The sequence below is a fragment of the Schistocerca gregaria genome, chromosome 8 (genome assembly GCF_023897955.1).
Source record: "Schistocerca gregaria isolate iqSchGreg1 chromosome 8, iqSchGreg1.2, whole genome shotgun sequence".
Classification (NCBI taxonomy): domain Eukaryota; kingdom Metazoa; phylum Arthropoda; class Insecta; order Orthoptera; family Acrididae; genus Schistocerca; species Schistocerca gregaria.
The window spans coordinates 196,999,152-197,021,337 of NC_064927.1; the positions used below are offsets into that span (position 1 = coordinate 196,999,152).

Genomic DNA, 22,186 nt, shown 5'->3' on the forward strand with positions numbered 1-22,186 from the left:
GATCTGTTTGTGTGTGGCATAATGTGGCGGATTATCCTAGGTTATCCATGGACCTGGGACTGCGGTCCTCCTCAGCAGGCCAAAGGCTGTAGGCAATGGATATCAGGAATTGCGACTGTCTCATGACAATTACATTATACAGTGAGGTGTTCTATAGACATTTTATTTATTCTACTACATTTTGGCACCTCGCAAGTAGTTTATATTTTAGAAAGTATGGACCATAAGAAGAAGAAAATTGTGGCAGTCACTGGCAGTTTGTATGCTATGTACTCATATATTTCTTCAAAGAAAAATTGCACAATACCTGTAAAATAGTATACATAACACAGTGGGTAATACCTGTCAATAAGGAACATAGTAGAACCAACATTTTATTGGTGGTCATCTATAGTGTTCGTTTACACAACTCTTCCTCGCCTTATACACTTCTTTCAAGATGCTGGCATTTTGCTGAAGTTATTTCTGAAATCAGTGAAGGTATTTTAAATCTGCCTTACAACTCCAAGGAAATGTGTATTTTTGTCACCAAATGTGTTTCATTTTATTGAAATAAAATAACAACAGTGGTGAAACTTCATGGCAGATTAAAACTGTGTGCCTGACCGAGACTCGAACTCGGGACCTTTGCCATTCGCGGGCAAGTGCTCTACCAACTGAGCTACCGAAGCACGACTCACGCCCGGTACTCACAGCTTTACTTCTGCCAGTATCCGTCTCCTACCTTCCAAACTTTACAGAAGCTCTTCTGCGAACCTTGCAGAACTAGCACTCCTGAAAGAAAGGATACTGCGGAGACATGGCTTAGCCACAGCCAGGGGGATGTTTCCAGAATGAGATTTTCACTCTGCAGCGGAGTGTGCGCTGATATGAAACTTCCTGGCAGATTACAACTGTGTGCCCGACCGAGACTCGAACTCGGGACCTTTGCCTTTCGCGGGCAAGTGCTCTACAAACTGAGCTACCGAAGCACGACTCACGCCCAGTACTCACAGCTTTACTTCTGCCAGTATCCGTCTCCTACCTTCATATCAGCGCACTCTCCGCTGCAGAGTGAAAATCTCATTCTGGAAACATCCCCCAGGCTGTGGCTAAGCCATGTCTCCGCAGTATCCTTTCTTTCAGGAGTGCTAGTTCTGCAAGGTTCGCAGAAGAGCTTCTGTAAAGTTCGGAAGGTAGGAGACGGATACTGGCAGAAGTAAAGCTGTGAGTACCGGGCGTGAGTCGTGCTTCGGTAGCTCAGTTGGTAGAGCACTTGCCCGCGAAAGGCAAAGGTCCCGAGTTCGAGTCTCTGTTGGGCATACAGTTTTAATCTGCCAGGAAGTTTCATATCAGCGCACACTCCGCTGCAGAGTGAAAATCTCATTCTGGAACAACAGTGGCCTTAATTAAACACACATACCATTTGGCTTGCTTTCTCCATCTAAAAACAGATCATTACAAAAGGTGTTCATATTAGTACTTTGGCTCACATGGGGGAGAATGTCTTTACCTACGGTCGAGGTCTCAAAATTTATCAGGAAAAAATGCTAAAACTTGTCTGGAAATCAGGGAATTTCGCTTGGGGAAACTTGTGGCAAGCCTGAAACAGATTAAACAGCACTCCATATTTGATGGTTTCGATTTGTGACTGATATTTATCCCCTATTGATACATATTACTTTCTGTTGTATAGGTATGATTTTATCCACTTCCTGCTTGTCATCAAATACCATAGTTTTCCAATTTTCTTATAAGTATTTCACAGTCAATATTGTTGAATGCTTTGGAGAGATTCAGAAACATTGCAGATACAACTTGTTTTTCATCTGGACTGTATAATGTATTAAGTCAGACGGAATTGCTGATTCTGTACATCTACTCCTTCTGAAACCATGCTGTGACTGTATGAGAATGTTGTATCTGTCCAAATAATCAACTAATCAACTTACTCTTTGCCTTTAAATATGTCTGCTTGTGTCTGTGTATGTATGGATGGATGTGTGTGTGTGTGTGTGTGTGTGTGTGTGTGTGTGTGTGTGTGTGTGTGTGTGTGTGCGCGTGAGTATATACCTATCCTTTTTTCCCCCTAAAGTAAGTCTTTCCGCTCCCGGGATTGGAATGACTCCTTACCCTCTCCCTTAAAACCCACATCCTTCCATCTTTCCTTTTCCTTCCCTCTTTCCTGGCGAAGCAGCCGCCGGTTGCGAAAGCTCGAAATTCTGTGTGTGTGTTTGTGTGTTTTATTCATTGTGCCTATCTACCGGCGCTTTCCCGCTTGGTAAGTCTTGGAATCTTTGTTTTTAATATATTTTTCCCATGTGGAAGTTTCTTGCTATTTTATTTTAATCAACTAATCTGTTATACATAAGCTTTTCCAGGATTTTTGAGAACCCTGCTCACTTGCTTGCTTTATTACATGATTCGATATTTCCTCATCACCAGCTGATTTCTTGGACTTAAGTTTCCATATAGTTTTCCTCGGTTCATCTTCTGTTGCTAGTTTCAAGAACATAGTTCTGCTTAGTTTTTGTGGTAACTTAGTAACCTTCCTTTTTGGACTATTTCTTTCCAATTTTAAGTTCTTTCCTGATATATATAGTTATCATTGAGTATGTTTGCTATTTCTTTATCACCTATTTTCATTGACCTGATATATTTCTTTGTTTGATCCAACTTTTTCCTGTCTTTCACCATTAATTGCATTCCGGGCTGCCTTTGTCTTGTTTCTTCAGTTTACTACAGTCGCGTTAATTGCTCTTGATTTTGCTTCTCTTATTATTTTTTTCTGTACTTATTTTGTAGCATTTTATAATTTTCAGCTTCACTCCTCCATCTCAGTTCTTGCAGCTTCCTTTGCAGTTCTGTTATTTCACTTGTAATCTGCTGTGTCTGATCCTGCATCTTTTCTTGTATCTTTACTTTTGGGAATACTACATTAAAATGGTATTTAATTGTTGTAATAAATGAATCATATTTTTCATGTACATTTTGCACCGGTAGGGATTCATTACAGGTCTCCCAGCTTTATATTGTTCTAAAGATATTAATATTTTGTTCACTGACGTTCCTGGTTTTTGTGGTTGTTTGTTTTGGTTCAAATATTATGTCCTTCAACAACTGCGACATAATCACATGTGCAAATAGTGATTCAATACTGTAAAATGCTTTCTTATTCCAGTCTCTGATCACAAATGAATTCTTTAGACGATGACGAGTTTTGGTCTGTTATGACCACCCTCAGATCTTTAGGACATGGTGTAAAAAAAGATCTGAGGATGGTCATAACAGACTGAAACTGGTCATCATCTAAAGAATTCATTTGTGATCAGAGACTGGAATAAAAAAGCATATTATGTCCTTACTTCTGCAGAAGCAGGTCAGTTGTCCATGATGATCAGATCAGATATTCCTGTTTGCACTGCATGTGACTCATGGTTAGATCTACTAATATTAGTAATGACACTGTCAATAATTGTCGGACATTGAGAAGCCACTCTTGTTGGTGCAGATATTGTTGCCTTCACATTGTATTGTATTAACAATTGACAAATGCCTGTCGGCTTCTATCTCAGTTCTTCAGCCGACATTCGTCTGATGATTTTTCTGACATTTTGCCAGCACGAGTGGCTGGCATTGACAAAGTTTCACCCACCACTGCTGGTGGTGGACTGGAAGGTGAAACTACGACAATGCCAGTCACTCGTGCTGGTGCAATGTCAGAAAAATCAACAAATGTCGGCTGAAGAACTAGAGACAGAAGTGAACAGGCAGTTTTTCAACAAGTGGCCATTGAAAGCCTTAACAATTTTGTATTAACAATTCTTCAAAATCTTGTCTTGGTTTTGATTATTTTCTCAATAATTATCGAATGTTTGCCTTTATATTCATTCATTCATTCATTCTTCTTCTTCTTCTTCTTCTTCTTCTTCTTCTTCCCCCTTCCCCCCTTCATCTTCGTTTTTGCAGAAAGGTGCTAATCTTGCCACCTGGTGATCTGTACACACACAACAATCTAAAGTCATCAGTCACTAAACAAGTAATTTCAGAGTATTTATCTCTAGCTATAGGTAATCTAAGACCTGTGCTGTTTCCAGCCGATAGGGGCTTTCGTGTTTTAATATATATGGAAACCCCACCGCCTTTATGTTTAGATCTACAGAAGTAGCTTGATGAGATATAGTCCTTTCTTGTCAAGTTAGCTATTTGGGTTTCACTGATACATAGTATGTCTTGTTGTATTTCACTGAGGACTACTTCTGCTTCGAGATTATTGTTACCAACATATGGAATATTCTGCTGTAGTACTTTTATATAACTTTTCATTTGTTGACTTACATGTTGTGGGCTGCATTCTGGGAGCGTGTTCTGTTGTTGTTGTTGTTGTTGTTGTTGTTGTTGTTGTCTTCAGTCCTGAGACTGGTTTGATGCAGCTCTCCATGCTACTCTATCCTGTGCAAGCTTCATTATCTCCCAGTACTTACTGCAACGTACATCCTTCTGAATCTGCTTACTGTATTCATCTCTTGGTCTCCCTCTACGATTTTACCCTCCACACTGCCCTCCAATGCTAAATTTGTGATCCCTTGATGCCTCAGAACATGTCCTACCAACCGGTCCCTTCTTCTTGTCAAGTTGTGCCACAAACTCCTCTTTTCCCCAGTCCTATTCAATACCTCCTCATTAGTTATGTTATCTACCCATCTAATCTTCAGCATTCTTCTGTAGCACCACATTTCGAAAGCTTCTATTCTCTTCTTGTCCAAACTATTTATTGTCCACGTTTCACTTCCATACATGGCTACACTCCATGCAAATACTTTCAGAAACGACTTCGTGACACTTAAATCAATACTTGATGTTAACAAATTTCTCTCCTTCAAAACACTATCCTTGCCATAGCTAGGCTACATTTTATACCCTCTCTACTTTGACCTTCATCACTTATTTTGCTCCCAAAGTAACAAAATTCATCTACTACTTTAAGTGTCTCATTTCCACATCTAATTCCCTCAGCATTACATGATTTAATTTGATTATTTTCCATTATCCTCATTTTCTTTTTGTTGATGTTCATTTTATATCCTAGTTTCAAGACACTGTCCATTCCGTTCATCTGCTCTTCCAAGTCCTTTGCTATCTCTGACAGAATTACAATGTCATCGGCAAACCTCAAAGTTTTTATTTCTTCTCCATGGATTTTAATACCTACACCGAATTTGTCTTTTGATTCCTTTACTGCTTGCTCAATATACAGATTGAATAACATCAGGGAGAGGCTACAACCCTGTCTGTGTCACTCCCTTCCTAACCACTGTGTCCCTTTCATGCCCCTCGACTCTTATAACTGCCATCTGGTTTTTGTACAAATTGTAAATAGCCTTTCGCTCCCTGTATTTTAATCCTGCCACCTTCAGAATTTGAAAGAGAGTATTCCAGTCAACATTGTCAAACATTTCTCTAAGTCTACAAATGCTAGAAATGTAGGTTTCCCTTTTCTTAATCTGCTTCTAAAATAAGTCATAGAGTCAGTATTGCCTCACGTGTTCCAGTATTTCTACGGAATCCAAATTGATCTTCCCCGAGGTCGGCTTCGACCAGTTTTTCCATTCGTCTGTAAAGAATTTGCGTTAGTATTTTGCAGCCGTGACTTATTAAACTGATCGTTCGGTAATTTTCACATCTGTCAACACCTGCTTTCTTTGGGATTGGAATTATTATATTCTTCTTGAAGTCTGAGGGCATTTCGCCTGTCTCATACATTTTACTCACCAGACGGTAGAGTTTTGTCAGGACTGGCTCTCCCAAGGCCATCAGTAGTTCTAATGGAATGTTGTCTACTCCCGGGGCCTTGTTTCGACTCAGGTCTTTAAGTGCTCTATCAAACTCTTCACGCTGTATCATATCTCCCATTTCATCTTCATCTACATACTCTTCCATTTCTATAACATTGCCCTCAAGTACATCATCCTTGTATAGACCCTCTATATACTCCTTCCACCTTTCTGCTTTCCCTTCTTTGCCTAGAACTGGGTTTCCATCTGAGCTCTTGATATTCATACAAGTGGTTCTCTTAACTCCAAAGGTCTCTTTAATTTTCCTGTAGGCAGTATCTATCTTACCCCTAGTGAAATAAGCCTCTAAATCCTTACATTTGTCCTCTAGCCATCCCTGCTTAGCCATTTTGCACTTCCTGTCAATCTCATTTTTGAGACGTTTGTATTCCTTTTTGCCTGCTTCATTTACTGCATTTTTATATTTTCTCTTTTCGTCAATTAAATTCAATATTTCTTCTGTCGCCCAAGGATTTCTATTAGCCCCCGTCTTTTTACCTACTTCTTCATCTGCTGCCTTCACTACTTCATCCCTCAAAGCTACCCATTCTTCTTCTACTGTATTTCTTTCACCCATTCCTGTCAATTGCTCCCTTATGCTCTTCCTGAAACTCTGTACAACCTCTGGTTCTTTCAGTTTATCCAGGTCCCATCTCCTTAAATTCCCACCTTTTTGCAGTTTCTTTAGTTTTAATGTACAGGTCATAACCAATAGATTGTGGTCAGAGTCCACATCTGCCCCTGTAAATGTCTTACAATTTAAAACCTGGTTCCTAAATCTCTGTCGTACCCTCATATAATCTATCTGAAACCTGTCAGTATCTACAGGCTTCTTCCACATATACAACCTTCTTTTACCCAGACATATGGACAATATCGCATCCCCATGTCCTGTGAACCCCTCGATGTAATTACAACAAATGCGGAGGTGACAGTAGAACTTTTGTGATGGTCACCTTGCTAATTAAAACATGGAAGAACTCCACTCTTCTTCTTTTTTTAAAAAAAAAAAAAAGGGGGGGGGGGACATTCCGTATCAAGTCAACACACTAAGTTTGATTTCCTCAGGTCTTAATGGTGTATTTAGTCTCCCTACATAATTATGAATGAAAACCATAACAAAATTATTAAGCCTCGAATTTTCAAATTTTTGCTAGAAATCGCAGCAGTGGGCTTTCATTTGATATGCAACATGCTGGGGTTTAAAAATTAATTTTAAAGGAGTTAAATACATTTTAGAGTTTAATTTTCTGAAAAAGAAATATTTTTAAAATTTTGAAAAAAATCGCGATATTTCCCTGCTCTCTACCTTTACACCACTGAAAGTTTTATTTTTTGGATCATTATGAGACCAAATGTTGCACAATTTTCTTCCATGTGTTGTGTGAAAAATTACTTTCATAGGGATTCTCCATTAAGAAATCACCAAATTAACTTGAAATAATTTACTTACAACAAGATATGAACAGCTGTGTCTATCACAACTTCTTATAAATTGGAATTAACTTAAAGAGTCTGTTTTTGACCATGACATTTTCAGGCAAGTTGCATATTCAGCCTGTTGGAGTCAGTGGATTAACCTTACATAGAACATCTGGCTTCTCCACATATGCAAAAGAAGGAGATGGACAACATGCATGAAGAAATGTCACTCTTAGTTCATCTTCTTCATCTTTCCCCAAAATTTGTGCAAGCCATTGGGGTTCAGTGGTCAACTGTTGTAATGAACTTAAAGCATATGAGAATATCTTGACAAAGATTTTTGTCATATCTTAAACTACAGGAATGAATGTATGAAACATTTGAGTCCCTAGAATTGTTAATGCTTTGCAGAAGCTACTGTTTAGAAATGTGGCTGTCTCTATGTATTTGTCCTGTGGTACAAGTGTAAAATGTACTCCAGAGATGTTTTCCACTGCCCAATAGAAAGGCTGCCGAGGTGTAAGAATTTGATTGTCATGTGGATGTTGCAATCTTTCTTGTGCTGCCAACCTCTTGACTGTGCCATTAACTCTTTTCCATGAGCTGTTGCTGGAAAACACCATTTAACCTCTATGCCAAAATAAGCTTGATGAAAATATATATTTCAAACGTTTTTCTTGTTTTTGTACTGAGTAGCAGCACTATCAGATACGTAGTGTATTATTTTAAGTGAAAGGTACTCAATGAGCTTTCTATGGAATCAGTAGATATCCACAGTGTTATGTTCAAGACAGTCTGAAAGAACAACATAAATGAGATGTTCTGTTTCCATTTCTCATTTGCAGCACACAACGAATGGGTGAACAGTGGCTTGCTGACTTCTTCTGTAGCTTTGGACCTCATCCTGTATCAGAAATGAATAGTTCTCTGAAAAATCACAGTACACAGCAAAATGTAATCTTGTAGGCTTTCTCTAATGTGTCTCATAAATGAACTTTGTTGTTTTACAAAAAAGTCATGACAGACCAACATAGACAGCTTATTGCAAACTAAATTGATGAACTCTGATGATTTTTGTAAAGTTTCCAGTTAACATCTATCCACAGAAATCCGCTATCGGAAGGTGACATTGTCTATCACTTTTTCTTTTCATATCTTCTGAAGTATGTCTCATCTCAATTTCCTTATCCCCAGAGAATGAATTAGTCTCCCAACTGACAATCTATTGATGGTGAATTGCACAGAACCTTAGCAGGCAATGCTTATATGCCTGTATGTCTCCACTTGTTACGGAGTTCAACCTTGTATTTTCAGTCACAAGTTTCAAATTTTGGTGAATGGCACATACACACACTGTGTGCTAGTTTGCACGCCTCAACTCTGCAAATTTGGAAAAAAGTAACAGGCATATTAGAAAAAATTTCTTTATACATTCTGTATGCCTTCTTTAAATTACAAAGAACAAGTCTCTTTGAAACTTTAACTTTCTGACCACCACTATCCTTCATTGAATCAGTCCTTTATTCCAGGCATGGCTCTGCTGATTTCATCACTTTCGTAAAATGACCAGATGGTGTGGACAGGTTCTACTTACAGATTTTTCCCTAGTTTTTGATCTGGATTTTCCAAAATGCATCTGTTCTGTAATAGCTGCTTTGCTTGCCGAACCATGTACTTACCTTCCTTGCATTCCTGAATGACGACCATTCCGCCTCCCACGAGATTGTCCCATGTATCTCAATGAGTGGGCTGTCCAGGAGATCTGGGTAAAGGAGAAAGTGTCCTAGACGGTCGCTCAAAAGTTTTTGGCTAGTCGTAAACAGTGCGTTCTACCAACTAACACCTACCGTACTGTTCTTGCTACATCTCGCTCCACGTAGGACACCACCACTCAGACATACGATCTCAAATTCAACACTGCAGTTTTGAAATAACCTAGTGTCATAGTAGTATCCCTGTCTCCTCTTCCAGCTGTGCCACAAACCTGGGGCAAATTCACTTGCTACGCCTCTGGCAGATCGGAAGGGACAGAAGAAATACTTCCACGAAGACTTCCTACATCCCTCCAGTCAACAAACACCTGTGTCCCCCTCTGCTCCAAGAAATCAAACAAAAAGAAATGGTCCTCTCCTTCGCTAACTCGAAGTCCTCTTCGACGGTGTCACCACACAATACCCTCACCTTGGTGACCTCCATGTCACTGGTATGCACTGTCAATCATTTTACTATTCTGGTCCCCACACATTGACAGAGGGAAAATGCTGGTGCCTCTGTAGATATCATGGAGCAGGATCCTCCAGCCTCTGCACCCTGTAGCAGTGGTTCATTGAAGGCTGGCACTCGGCAGCTGCTGAGGTGACACCCCTTCATTTTTTCCGTACTCCCTTTTCCTTGTTGTGACTATCCTTCAATAGAATGTTCATGACCTATGGTTTAAAAAAAAGAGGATTTACGGGTGCTCTTAGAATTGCAGCATCTGCTTGTTCTCTGCCTCCAGGAAATAAAATTGCGCCCTCACAACCGCATTGAGCTCTCACATTTATTCTTTATTACTGGTCCAATCAGATCTCCCCCCCCCCCCCCCCCCCTCAAGTTCAGCATTCCATCTTGTGGAGGAGTCATGCTGCTCGTACAGGATGACTTTCCTAGTCAACCCATCTCCTTGGCCATCTGCCTTCAATCTGTTTTCCTTTGTACCACTTACATCCATTCGTTATTTAATGTCACCAGGGCAGACGCCCACAGCTTATTGGGCAGCTACCTCGCCCCCTACCAGTACTCGGTGATTTTAATGCACACAATACCCTTTGGAGTTCTCCTAGAACCTGTTCAAGAGGTGCCCTCTTGGCTGCCCTTCTCAATCAACCTAACCCCCTCTGCCTTAACACAGGAGCACCCACGTTCCTTTCAGACCCACCTTGCCCATCATCTCGAGTGGTCTGTTTTCTCTGAAACATACCCGAGTGACCAATTCCCGTGTGCCATCTGTTTGCTGACTCGTACCCCAATTATGTGCAAACACAAACGGCAACTTACTAAGGCCAGTTGGAGGCTTTACTCCTCCCTGGCAACTTTCGACGAACATTTCCCCAGTTGTGATGACGACCAGGTAGAATATCTTACAAATATTATCCTTACTGCCACAGAACATTCCATTTCTCGCACTTCCTATTTACCACGGCATGTCTCGGTGGCCCTCTGTGGATCGGGGATAAGAATAGGCCCGTGGTATTCGTGCCTGTCGTAAGAGGTGACTAAAAGGAGTCTCAAAAGTTTCGGCTTTTATGTGATGGTCCCCTGTTGGGTTTGACCTCCATATCTCAAAATTCGTCCGTAGAGGGTGCCGATTGGAGAAGGGTGCCTAACTTGGTGCATTGTGTCCACCTTGCGGTCAGACCTTTCGCCAGCTTATTCATTGTTGCATTGCAGTCCTGCCCGCTCTCCATCTCTTGGGCCTGGATACGTTCCTGCGTGCACTTTTCGCCATGCGATGTGCAGTGCCACTTTCTGCACTGTCGACAACCAGGGACTACATGTCACCTAAAATCCAGAATGGTAGCCAGTCCGTTGTGGTGAGGTCACCATGTACCCTGTTGGTTGTTGCCCCCTGACAACACAGGGATCGCTCTACTGATGCCTGTGCCATATACTCCCCATGTATGCCAACGAGTAGATTCCCATGTCCCTGGGGCATCAGGACTCCCGGCAATAGCCATTCTGCCAGGTGGCCCTTGCTGTGGCTGGGTGGCGCCCATGGGGAGGGCCCTTGATCGGAGTAGGTGGCATCAGGGTCGATGACACGCAATGAAGCGTGGCACATCATCTCTTGCTGGTGGCCAGCCACCAGCAATCTCTAAGCATTCGAGGGCTCATTTTAAAGCTAATGTGTATGACCCCAAATCGTTCCCCTCCCTAGCCACACCATGGGAGGAACGAAAGGCTATGAATGGCAGTGAAACATATTCGCCCCAGTATCTCATCTGTACCAGAGCTGATGGTGAATCCTTTGTATCTGTGAAGCCTCTGTTCTTTGTAGAGCATTTAGAGGACAAGTTCGGGGAGGTGGAGGGCTTGTCCAAAATGCGGTCCGGTTCAGTCTTGATTAAAACAGCATCCTCTGCGCAGTCACGGGCCTTGCTCGCTTGTAAGAAGCTGGGGGATGTTTCAGTTACTATCACACCCCATAAAAGCTTAAATATGGTCCGGGGCATTATTTTCCACAGGGATCTCCTTTTACAGTCCGATAACGAGCTGGTGCCAACTTAGAGTGACAAGGTGTCAATTTCGTCCGGCTTGTCAACCGGGGTCCAAGGGATCATCAAGTTGCCACCAGTGCCTTCATCTTGGCCTTCGAGGGTGACACATTACCTGAGAAGATCAAGGTGATGGTTCCTGATGCAGCGCTTCAAGTGTTGGAAGTTCGGCCATATGTCTTCACGCTGTGCTTCCAGCCTGATGTGTTGGGATGTGGTCGTCCATCCCATCCTGATAATCCATGTGCCCCGCCTCCCATCTGTGTCAACTGCGGAGAGCACCATCTTCCTAGCTCGCCGGACTGTCTGATTCTGCAGAAGGCAAGGAAAATAATGAAAATCAAGACCCTGGTCCAACTAACCTACATGGAGGCTAAGCAGAAATTTGACCAGTTTCATCCTGTGTGCATGATGTCTTCTTATGCCGCCACCGTCACTCCTGCTACATTTGCGTCAGCTGCAACACATCCACTCAGCTCTCAAGAGTCGAAGGACCACACCTGCCCCCTTGATGGTGGGGTGCACTTCACTCCCTGTTGCTCCTGCTCCATCTACTTCAGGAGCAACACCCCCTCAACAATCGGGGACATCTGTTCCCCCTTCCCAGCCGGAGAAGTGTCAGACTTCTTCAGCTCCTCTTGCCAGGAACGGATCCCTTGGGGACCTCCCTTCCCAAGTTCAGACCAGCGGAAAAGCGGATACCCACAAGTGGCTGAAACAACCACCGGTCGCTGGTCATAGGGCCTCACAATCGCTGTCCGTCCCTGAGCCTGACCCAGGGAAGCCCTCCCAGCCAGAACCACCGACAGCACAGCGAGAGAAACAGAAGAAGAAAAAGGTTCCCAAAAATCCCGACATTGCAGTGGCACCCATCCCACCGCTTCCTACAAGCTCAGTGTCTGAGGATGAAGTCGAGATTCTGACATCTGTTGAAGACCTGGATCTCGCCAGACCCTCAGATGCCATGGATGTCACTTGCGCGGGTACTGAATCGGTGGCAGCAAGTGACCCAGTGGCGTAAACTGCCTCCCCAGTCCCTTCACACCTTTCTCAGCCATGGACAATACCATCCTCCAGTGGAACTGCAGCGGTTTTTTCCACCATATAGCTGAGCTCCGACAACTTATCAGCCTTCACCCTTTCATCTGTATTGCTCTACAAGAAACTTTGTTTCCGGCAATGCGAACCCCCGCCCTCTGTGGCTGTCAGGGGTTATTATAGGAACCGGGCCACTTACGAAAGGGTATCTGGTGGCATCTGCATCTATGTCCTTCACTCCCTTCACAGCGAGTCTGTCCCTCTGCAAACTACTTTAGAGGCTGTCGCTGTTCGGGTGTGGACGCCACAGGCTGTTACCGTCTGCAGTCTTTATCGTCCACTGGATGGTGATGTCCCGCAGCATGTCCTGGCTGCGCTGATAGCCCAATTGCCGCCGCCTTTCCTGTTATTGGGCGACTTCAAGGCCCATAACCCTCTGTGGGGTGGGTCAGTGGCAATAGGTCAAGGCGCCACTGTTGAGAATGTATTGACACAGCTCGACCTTTCCGTTTTAAATGATGGTGCCTTCACACATTTCAGTGTGGCGCATGGCACGTACTCCGCCATCGACCTTTCGATCTGCAGCCCTAGCCTCGTACCTTCTGTCCAATGGAGTGTACATGACGACCTGTGTGGTAGTGACCACTTTCCGGTCTTTCTGTCACTGCCACAGCGTCACTTCTGGGCGCCCATGTGGATAGGCTATGAATAAGGCTGACTGGGATTTGTTCTCCTCCATGGCCACTATTGTGCTTCTTTCTAATGAAGCCGTTGATGCGGTGGTTCACTCGGTCACCAGCGGCATCGTTACTGCCGCAGAATCTGCCGTTCCCCGTTCTTCTTCGTCCCCTCGGCGGAGGACTGTGCCTTGGTGGTCACCTGCGATTGCTGAGGCGATTAAAGATCGCCGGCGGGCACTCCAGCGTCACAAGCGACATCCCTCCATAGAACACCTTATTGCCTTCAAACGGCTGCGTGCGCGGACCCGCCACCTTATCCGCTTTAGAAGACCGAATTCTCAATGTACAGAGAGGCCTTGCCTTGTTGAATACCTGTATCCAGGAAAACTGTGTGCCTCAGGGTTCTCTGCTGAGTGTCGTCCTCTTTGCTATTGTCATTAACGCTATAATGGCCTGTCTCCCACTGGGCATCTTTGGCTCCTTTCGCATTGACAATTTTTCCATCTCTTGCAGTTCTCCACAGACTTGCATCATTGATGTCTCGATAGTCTTCACTCATGAAGCAACGACAGTGGTTTTCGCTTTTCCACTGATTTCACTTTTCCATGGATTTAACAAAAACAGCACGCAGGGTGTCGACTGCATTTTACTTTTTATCCATCATAGCAATATGGAGGAGGACATTTAATTTTTAGTTCAGCACATCTTGGGCCTGTTACTACTCCATTCGTTGAAACTACAAAATTCCTGGGACCAGGCTTGATAGGAAACTTTCTTGGTCCTCCCACATTGCTTACTTGGCAGCCTGCTGTATGCTGTCCTTCAGTGTTCTACATGTCCTCAGTGATACTTCATGGGGAGCAGATCAAACCCCACTCCTCCGTTTGTACTGGTCCCTTGTCTGTTCAAAATTAGACTATGGCTGTTTTGTTTATGCATCTGTACATCCGTCCCTTTTACGCCATCTCAGTGCTGGCCACCATTGTGACATCCATTTGGCCACTGGCACCTTTTACACTAGCCCTGTTGAGAGTCTGTATACAGAAGCTGCTGAACTACCACTGTCCTACTGCCGTGATTATCTCCTCAGCAGATCTGCATGCCGTTTGCCATGTATGGCCACCCATCCTATGCCTCCTTCTTCAAAGCCTCCTTTGATCGCCAGTATGGGCTGCATCCCTCTTCTCTGTTACCTCTTGGAGTTCGCTTTCAGCTCCTGCTCTGGCAGCTTAACTTCATGCTACCTGCAACTTTCCCTTCACCACCTTGGCTTTGTGCGTCTGCCCATGTTCACCTTGGCCTTCATTTGCTTCCTAAGCACATTACTCCAGCCTTGCTCTATCGCCTTCAATTCCACAACCTTCGTACAGAACTCCACGATAGTGCCTTTGTGTACACTGGAGGGTCTTGGAGTGACCATGGTGTCGGGTGTTCCTTTGTTCCTTTTTCAATGGCAGCAATGTTTTTGGTATTGACTTCCAGAACAGTGCTCAGTATTTACAGCAGAGATCTTCGCCTTGTATCAGGCTATGCAACACATCCAGCTACACAGGCTTTTCAATTGCTTCATCTGCTCTGACTCTCTCAGTGCCCTACAAAGCCTCTGTGTGTTGTACTCCGTCCTTTACTTAGCGCAAAGGATCCAGGAAAGCTGCCACTTGCTCAGTCTTGATGGAGCCACTGTGATGTTTATGTGGGTTCCTAGTCATGTCAGTCTGGCAGGAAAAGAGGCCACTGACACTGCTGCCAATGCTGCAGTCCTCGTACCTCAGACTGCTAGTTCTTACATTACCTTCGATGATCTCTGTGATGCTGTTTGTCAGCAGGTGGTGTCACTTTGGCATCACCAATAGTTCTCCCTACATGGGAACAAGCTCCAGATTATTAAGGCTCTCCCAGTGGCTTGTACGATCTCCTCTTGGCCTTCTTGTTGTGAGGAGATCATTTTAGCTTGGCTGCTTACCAGGCACTGTCTTTTTAGCCATTGCAATTTGTTAAGTGGTGCTCCCCCGCCACTTTTTGCCCATTGCACCCAACCCTTGACAGTCCGCCATTTCCCGACGAAATGCCCCTTTTGGTTTTTTTTAACTACTTACATTCACGTTTGTGTTTGTTGTCTGAGTTATCGGCGGATTTAACAAACGACACGCAGGCTGTTGACTGTGTTATATTTTTTATCCGTCATAGCAATATGGCGAAGGGCATTTAATTTTTAGTTCAGCACATCCATTTCTATATGATTTTATAGGCCTTTCTCCATGTCGCTGTTTTTAGCTGCCTTCTCTTCTGTCGATTGAGATTAATGTGTAGTTGTTTTTTACTCCTCTCTTCGTCATTGTGTTCTACAGTTTTGACGTGGGTGCATATGACCCTAGTTGCTTTTGTGCCCTTATACAAAACAAAGAAACAAACAACTCTTCTTTGATTCATCTTTTCAGTGATATGGGGGTTAAATTGGGCAATTCTCTTTGGGTTTCCCTTGGTAAAGGAACATTTCAAAACAGATGTAAGCATTCGGCTTTTGTTTTGCTACCCTCAGATTCATTTCCTGTCTCAGTTGCAAGTGACTGAACACTAACTTTGGTGCTACTACCAGAATTTTATTGGGTTTTGTCAAATATCATTGGAGAATATTCTGCTACAGTAGTAATTGAGGGCATCATGCATTGCTCTCTTGACAGTCAAAAGCCTTTCATTGAGCATCTTTCTGTCTGTAGTCATATGCTTTGTTTTATACCTATTATGCAGTAACTTCTGTTTAAGTAGTAGTTTCTGTGCAGTGACTGTCTACCATGAGGCCCTTCCCAATATGAAGTTTTCTGCTATGTTCATATCTGTCTAGTATGTGTTCAATTATTTTTTTAAAGTTGAGCCATAGTTCCTCCACATGCTCCTGCCCTACACTGAAAGTTTCAAATTCCTCATTCAGATATGACTTTTCTGTCTTTTTATCTACTTCACTGAACATGTATACCTTTATACTTGTTTTAGTGGAGTTGCTAAGACGTGAAGGCACAACAAGAAGATTCACACAATTATAGCTTTCTGCCATTAAGGCATTTGTCAACAATAGACAAACATACACACAGGCCCACACACATTCATACAGATGCAACTTGCACACACTTCAGCAGTCTCAGATAACTGAAACCACCAAACCTCTAATATTGTTACATTCCATCCTGAATTTAACATTGTTTGTTTTGTACTTGTTTTAGTTTCATTTGTACTTGTTTTAGTTTCATTTGTACTTTGGTAATCTTCGTTACCACAACTGCGCCTTGGTCATTGATACCAGTTTTGACGTGGGCATCCTCAAACAGGTCAGGTCTGTTTGTTGCCATTAGATCTAATATACAAGGTGTCTCGTGAAAGATTCCCAGTAGGGGTCCATGGGTCCAGCACGACCACCGACTGCCACCATCTCATCTGCCGGGCCCAGCTCTCTGACACTAATATGCCAGCTGTGCTCACGCTTCCCCTGAGTTAAGCAAAAACAATGTTGCTATCTGATTGACATTAAGCTTACCTTTATTTAAGATAGGTTCTCAAAATGATGTCCCTCTGTGGGTAAGAGCAGCCTGATATCTCCTGAACACATTAGCAAACACACTATGAATTTCACCTCTCGAAATCTGGGAAATGACTAGCCAAACCCTGTCTTCCAACTTTTTGAGCGTATGGTGATTAGTTGTATACATCTTGTCTTTTAACATTTCTTGAAGATAAAAATCACACAGATTTAGATCCAGAGAACGAATAGGCCAGTCAACTATCCTATTATCAAAAACCCTTCATATTGCTGTCTTTGAGACATTGGTGACTTGTGGTGTTGCATTGTCCTGCATGAGGTAACCATATATCCCTTCATTAGGTGTTCTCGTAAAAAAGGATGCAGTATATTGTTTACATACCTGTCAGAACATATTGTTTTGTGGAAAATGATTGGTCCAGTAATTCATCTTGCACTAACTGCACACCATACTCCTGTTTTCCCAACTTGCAGAGGTCTGATGTAATTCATGAGGATTCATAGAGCTCTAACATCGATTATTCTGAGAATAGAAGCCATGCTTCATGAGAAAAATAGCTACTCAGGATCAACTTCCCCATCGTGCACAGGTTGTATCAGACAGTTGCAATAACAATATCAAGCAACAGTATCTGAGTACCTCAGTTGATGCACTTCTGTTATTTTGTATGGTTTCAGTTTGTGCGCAGCTCTGTGTATTATTGAATCATTGGGAGCACTCACACTGGGAAATTTTCATATGAAGTCAAGCCGTCATTCCACATACGGTTCTGGTTTTACATAGTTCAATCCAAGATACAATCATAGAGCCTTCATGTATAACATACCAAATGGAAACTCGACAGGAAACTCAAAACAAAACACTCAGTCGCACAGTGCAGAAGACCTGCACATGGTATTTCTGTCAGAGGACCGGGCCCAGCAACATACGGGCAGGGAAAGTCCTGGACTCGGTGCAGTTGCTGTAATGATGTTCAGCAACAGTACTTGAAACGCATAAACTTGTCAAAAAGAAAACTCCAAAGGAAGCACCAGTACACTCAGTCACACAGTGTAGGGGGCACGCGCTAGGTATTGGTGTCTGAGAACTACACATAGCAACAACCGGCAGACACAGCGGCAACAGCTGACAAACACACTCATGACAAGCAGACCACACCAAGGCCTCATTCATGAGACACCTTGTATTTCGATCATGAGTGGGGTTCTGAATGGCTTGTTCTAGGTGGTTTTCAGAGAAGGCATTTATTAATGTTTTGCAAGATATTTTACCACACCCACCACTAGTTGATCGTTGGATGATTAAAGTCTCCACCAATGCTTACAGTATGATTGGGGAATTATATGCAAGCCAACTTAGGTTTTCTGTAATGTTTTCGGTTACATCAGGAGGTGAGTCTGGTGGACAATAAAAGGATCCAGTTACCATTTTATGCTCACCCCTGCTTGCTGAAGGTTGCGCCCAAACAATCTTGCATGCAGCTTCAATTTCTATTGGATTTGAGTTTCTTATCTACTGTAACAAGTACACCACCTCAACAAATATACCACCTCCATTTCCCATCCGCCTAGCTTTTTGATATACATGTAAACTTTCCCCAAACATTTCACTGGTATCAGTTTCAGGTTTTGGTGAGTTTTCTGTAGCTATTATTATGTGAGCTTCATTGCTTTTCAAGAGCATGTCAAACCCAAGCATTTTGTTGTGAATGCTTCAGTACGTAACCACTAGGATTTTAACACTCTCATCTGTGCGGCGCATGCTTTAGACTCTTGCACTTATATTTCTGGGTCCCTACAGCTGTTGTTATGTGACCAGGATGGAAAATGGCAAAATCTAAAAAGCCCTTGTGTGCACCCCACACACAGTCAGCTACCTGAGTCCCAGACTCTGATGTGTAGTGCACACCTGACCCATTTAGGCGGACCCTACAGTTCTCAAATCTGACGCACATCTAGGAAGTTGCAGTCTAGCTTGTCACAGAACTTTCTAAGTCCCTGGCTCTCTCTTTGCACTCGAATCAACACCAAAGAGCCACAATCAGTTCTGGGAACAATGCTGCAAATTGTGAACTTCATTGAAACTCTATGCCAAAGGCTAGTCTTCTCAACTTTGTCAGTTGTTTGAATGACCCAAGAAAGACCTTGGAGCCCAGATGACAGGCACCATCTGTTCCAACACCGCAATTTGCAGTTAGTTGCACTGTTCCCTCAGTAGCTGCTGCAGTAGTCTCTTCAACGTGCTGAGTGAGACCCCATGGCAAACACAGTGAGTGCACATGGTGTCCTTTCCTGTCACTTGCTGTCATTTCCAGTTAGTTAGGGGTATAGTCATTCGCTGTATATTTGAACTGACAACGATTAACAGATATCTGCCCTTTTGTGTGTGCCGCCTCCTGATGCTGAACAAAACAAGTGTCCCCAAAACAGGTGAAGTGAATCCCATAGGCTCAGCTTTAGTTTCAGTGAAAGACGGCACGTCAGATTTGGTAGTTAGGGGGATCAGTACAGCACCCCGAGTCCTCCGTGGTCCCCATCCACCCTGTACAGGACGACTAAATCTACCATTGACACACTACTCGTAGCCAATTGGACAGGTAATGACAGTTCCTGTACGTTCTGCAAAGGAGACAGGAGCCACAGGAGAGGATATCACATGATGTATCTTTGGTAAGGTCTCACAGGTACATGACTCTCAGCTCTTCCAACGCACCGATTCACAGCAGCTGCCAGCCGTGGTCAGGGCAATTTCCAGCTGCATATGAATGTCAACCAACTCCTGCTGTATTCGAGAACAGCGTTCAATGTGGGATTACATTTTGGGTGGCACAATGTAGTATAAGACAGTGAACAAATAATTGTAAATTAAGCCAACTGACTGTGTTTTAATCTGTTGAGTTATTAAATTGCTAAATCACAAATGCTGATTTACTATGAATTATATTAGCACAGGGCGGTAGTAACTTCCAAAAATTCTTTAAAATGTATGTTTATTTGCATTGATATACACTGAAACTTGGAGTGATCTACTGTGTGGCAGTAACTGTGCATCACAAACCCTCGTGTGTTAGGAAATAAGTTACCCACAACACTTGTATCAGAAAGTTTTTGTCAATATAGAAAAAATGTGAAACAACCCAGTTTAATTTACTGGGTTGATTTATTTTAACAATATCTAGGTTTTTCTCAACCTTGTGGATGCATGCCTAAAAGATGATGGAATATCCTACACACAGATAATAATTTAAAAAACTCAAGTTATAAGATGACTATACAAATTGCAGGAAGTGTTTGAAAGTACATGGTACAGAACCAGTCATCTGTTGGTACCTAACCTATGCTTTGCATATGTTTAGTGATGAAACTACATTGTCCCCATTGTTGCTTAGCCTTTTTTAGTGGCCAGCAAAGTAGCTTTACTAAATACCCCTGTTTCTTAGGTAAATGGGATGGTACTGAAAGGATCAAGATAAGTCAATAATATACTAACACATACGAAAAGCTTTGGAGGTTGGAGAGAGGAATGTTTTGCAGTTACCTCGTGGACCCAGAAAAGAAAACCAGTTATCACCTCTTCAAATTAAGTTAGGCCTAAGCAAACCATTTGTGAGGACAATTGCATCTATTCATTCATAGACACTTGTTTTGGAAGATGAGAGGATGGAGAATCCAGGTAATATGAGTCAGTAGTAAAGCCCCATTTGCAGTTGAGTGTGTTGTGTGCACAATGTTATTGTGCCATGGGCTATGTACTTTGCTCCTGGCCACAGTTTTATGGTGATCATTCATTTGGGTGGTCATGGCTGCACCACAGCAATCTCACCAGTGCCACATTCCTGTTCTGTTCCCTTACATTCTCCCCCACCTACCATTGCCTTCCCATTTTTCTGATGAAGTGTATATCTCTATGCATTCTCCACAGACATGATTAATACTGGTTTTGTGTACAAACATTGTTACTTGTAAGTAATTGCTTAATTCAGAGGCACATGTTGTGACAGGCATTCAATATATCTATTTTTCTGACAGCTACATTCCATTGTTTTATACATCTACAGTCCAAAGCCTCATTATTGTGCCTTCTTTAAGTGTCAATTTCTAGCATGTCAGGGAAGATATCCATTATGCAAGATTTATCTGTGAAGTAGTGTCATAATTCCCGATTTCATCTTTGAAATTTCAAGTTGTGGACAATTTTAATTTAGCACATATCATTTCCTGGCTGTTGATGACCATGCATCAGTGACTGTGCTGAGTCACTGATCTCTGAAAGCAAGATTTTTGTGCATTTTTCTGATGACCGTGAAACATTTGGTACATGCCATTATTTTCATAAGATAAACGTGCTATTAGAGACTCAACACCGGATGTAATAGTAGATCAACTTTGTATATTGTTTCAGTAAAGCTTGCTGTAATTCAGCAGTGATTCACCTGCCAGCGGGAGCATTGTGTAGATCAAAACGGTGTCGATACTCGACTGTGGAGAATATGTGCTGTCATGGTAGTTGCAAAATGGAGTACCATGAAAACATCAGTGCAGCCGCCCAACATAGGATGCGTTACTGAGATAATTTTCTTGCTGAATTTGTCAACTATGTGACTATTGGCAGCTATAATTATTATTATTAATGTTTTCATTTGTACACATTATTATGATTTATATTTCTTTCATATTCTGAGAACTTTGGTAGTTGATTAGTTCATGTATAATTTTAAAGCAGTTTCATGTATGGAACTGTAAAATATTTTTCAATGTTTTGTTTCTCCCTGTCTATACACCATTGTAATAAGAATTTATATATTTTGATTGTTCAAGTTCAACTTTATGGCAGTGAAAAGAACTGTACTTCATTGTAGTAACTTTTTTCTAGAGTTTTATTTACAAGATAAATTAGGAATTATGTTTATCTCTTCAATTCATGTTGCATGTTTGATGTAGAATAATGTAGAAGACTTTTCTAAATTCTTTGCTAAAATGTCAGTTGCTTACACTTAGGTCTTTGTTCTCTGGCAAACACAAAAATTAGTTAGCCATGTGCACATAAGTTATAAGCTATTGTATATAGATTTGTATTTTTCCTTTATTCTTTCAGAACTGATTGATTGACACTTTCATTTTACCATTGGAACCTTTTTCTATACATAAATTTAACTAGTGAAATACTTTGTGGTTGTAAATCTCTTCACCTTCGAAGTGTACCATGTAAAATGGTAGCCTTAATCAACTGATAGTTCAATTATTTCTGTTTATCACATTTTGGTTTTAACTGCATTAGCAGATAGTTTTCAGTTGTTACCTATACACTACATAAAAGACTGTTGTATGCCAAAGTTTTTAATAATCCTGAATAGTTACAATGTATGTAGATTACATTAAATATCTGTTTAAATGTAAAATTTATGTCTTTTTCAATACAGATGAGTCACTGACTTTCCTGTAGGTTGG

At 42.2% G+C, this 22,186-nt stretch overlaps 1 protein-coding gene across 1 annotated transcript in view; it reads left to right on the top strand.

The window, feature by feature from the left end:
* LOC126283952 (uncharacterized) overlaps nt 1–22,137 on the top strand; it is a 36,351-nt gene extending 14,214 nt beyond the window's left edge. The window contains exon 3 of the mRNA XM_049982382.1: nt 21,141–22,137. Within this exon, the coding sequence (XP_049838339.1) occupies nt 21,141–21,306 (166 nt within the window). The 3' untranslated portion in view covers nt 21,307–22,137. The remainder of the gene's footprint in view (nt 1–21,140) is intronic.
* The last annotated feature ends 49 nt before the right edge of the window (nt 22,138–22,186 follow it).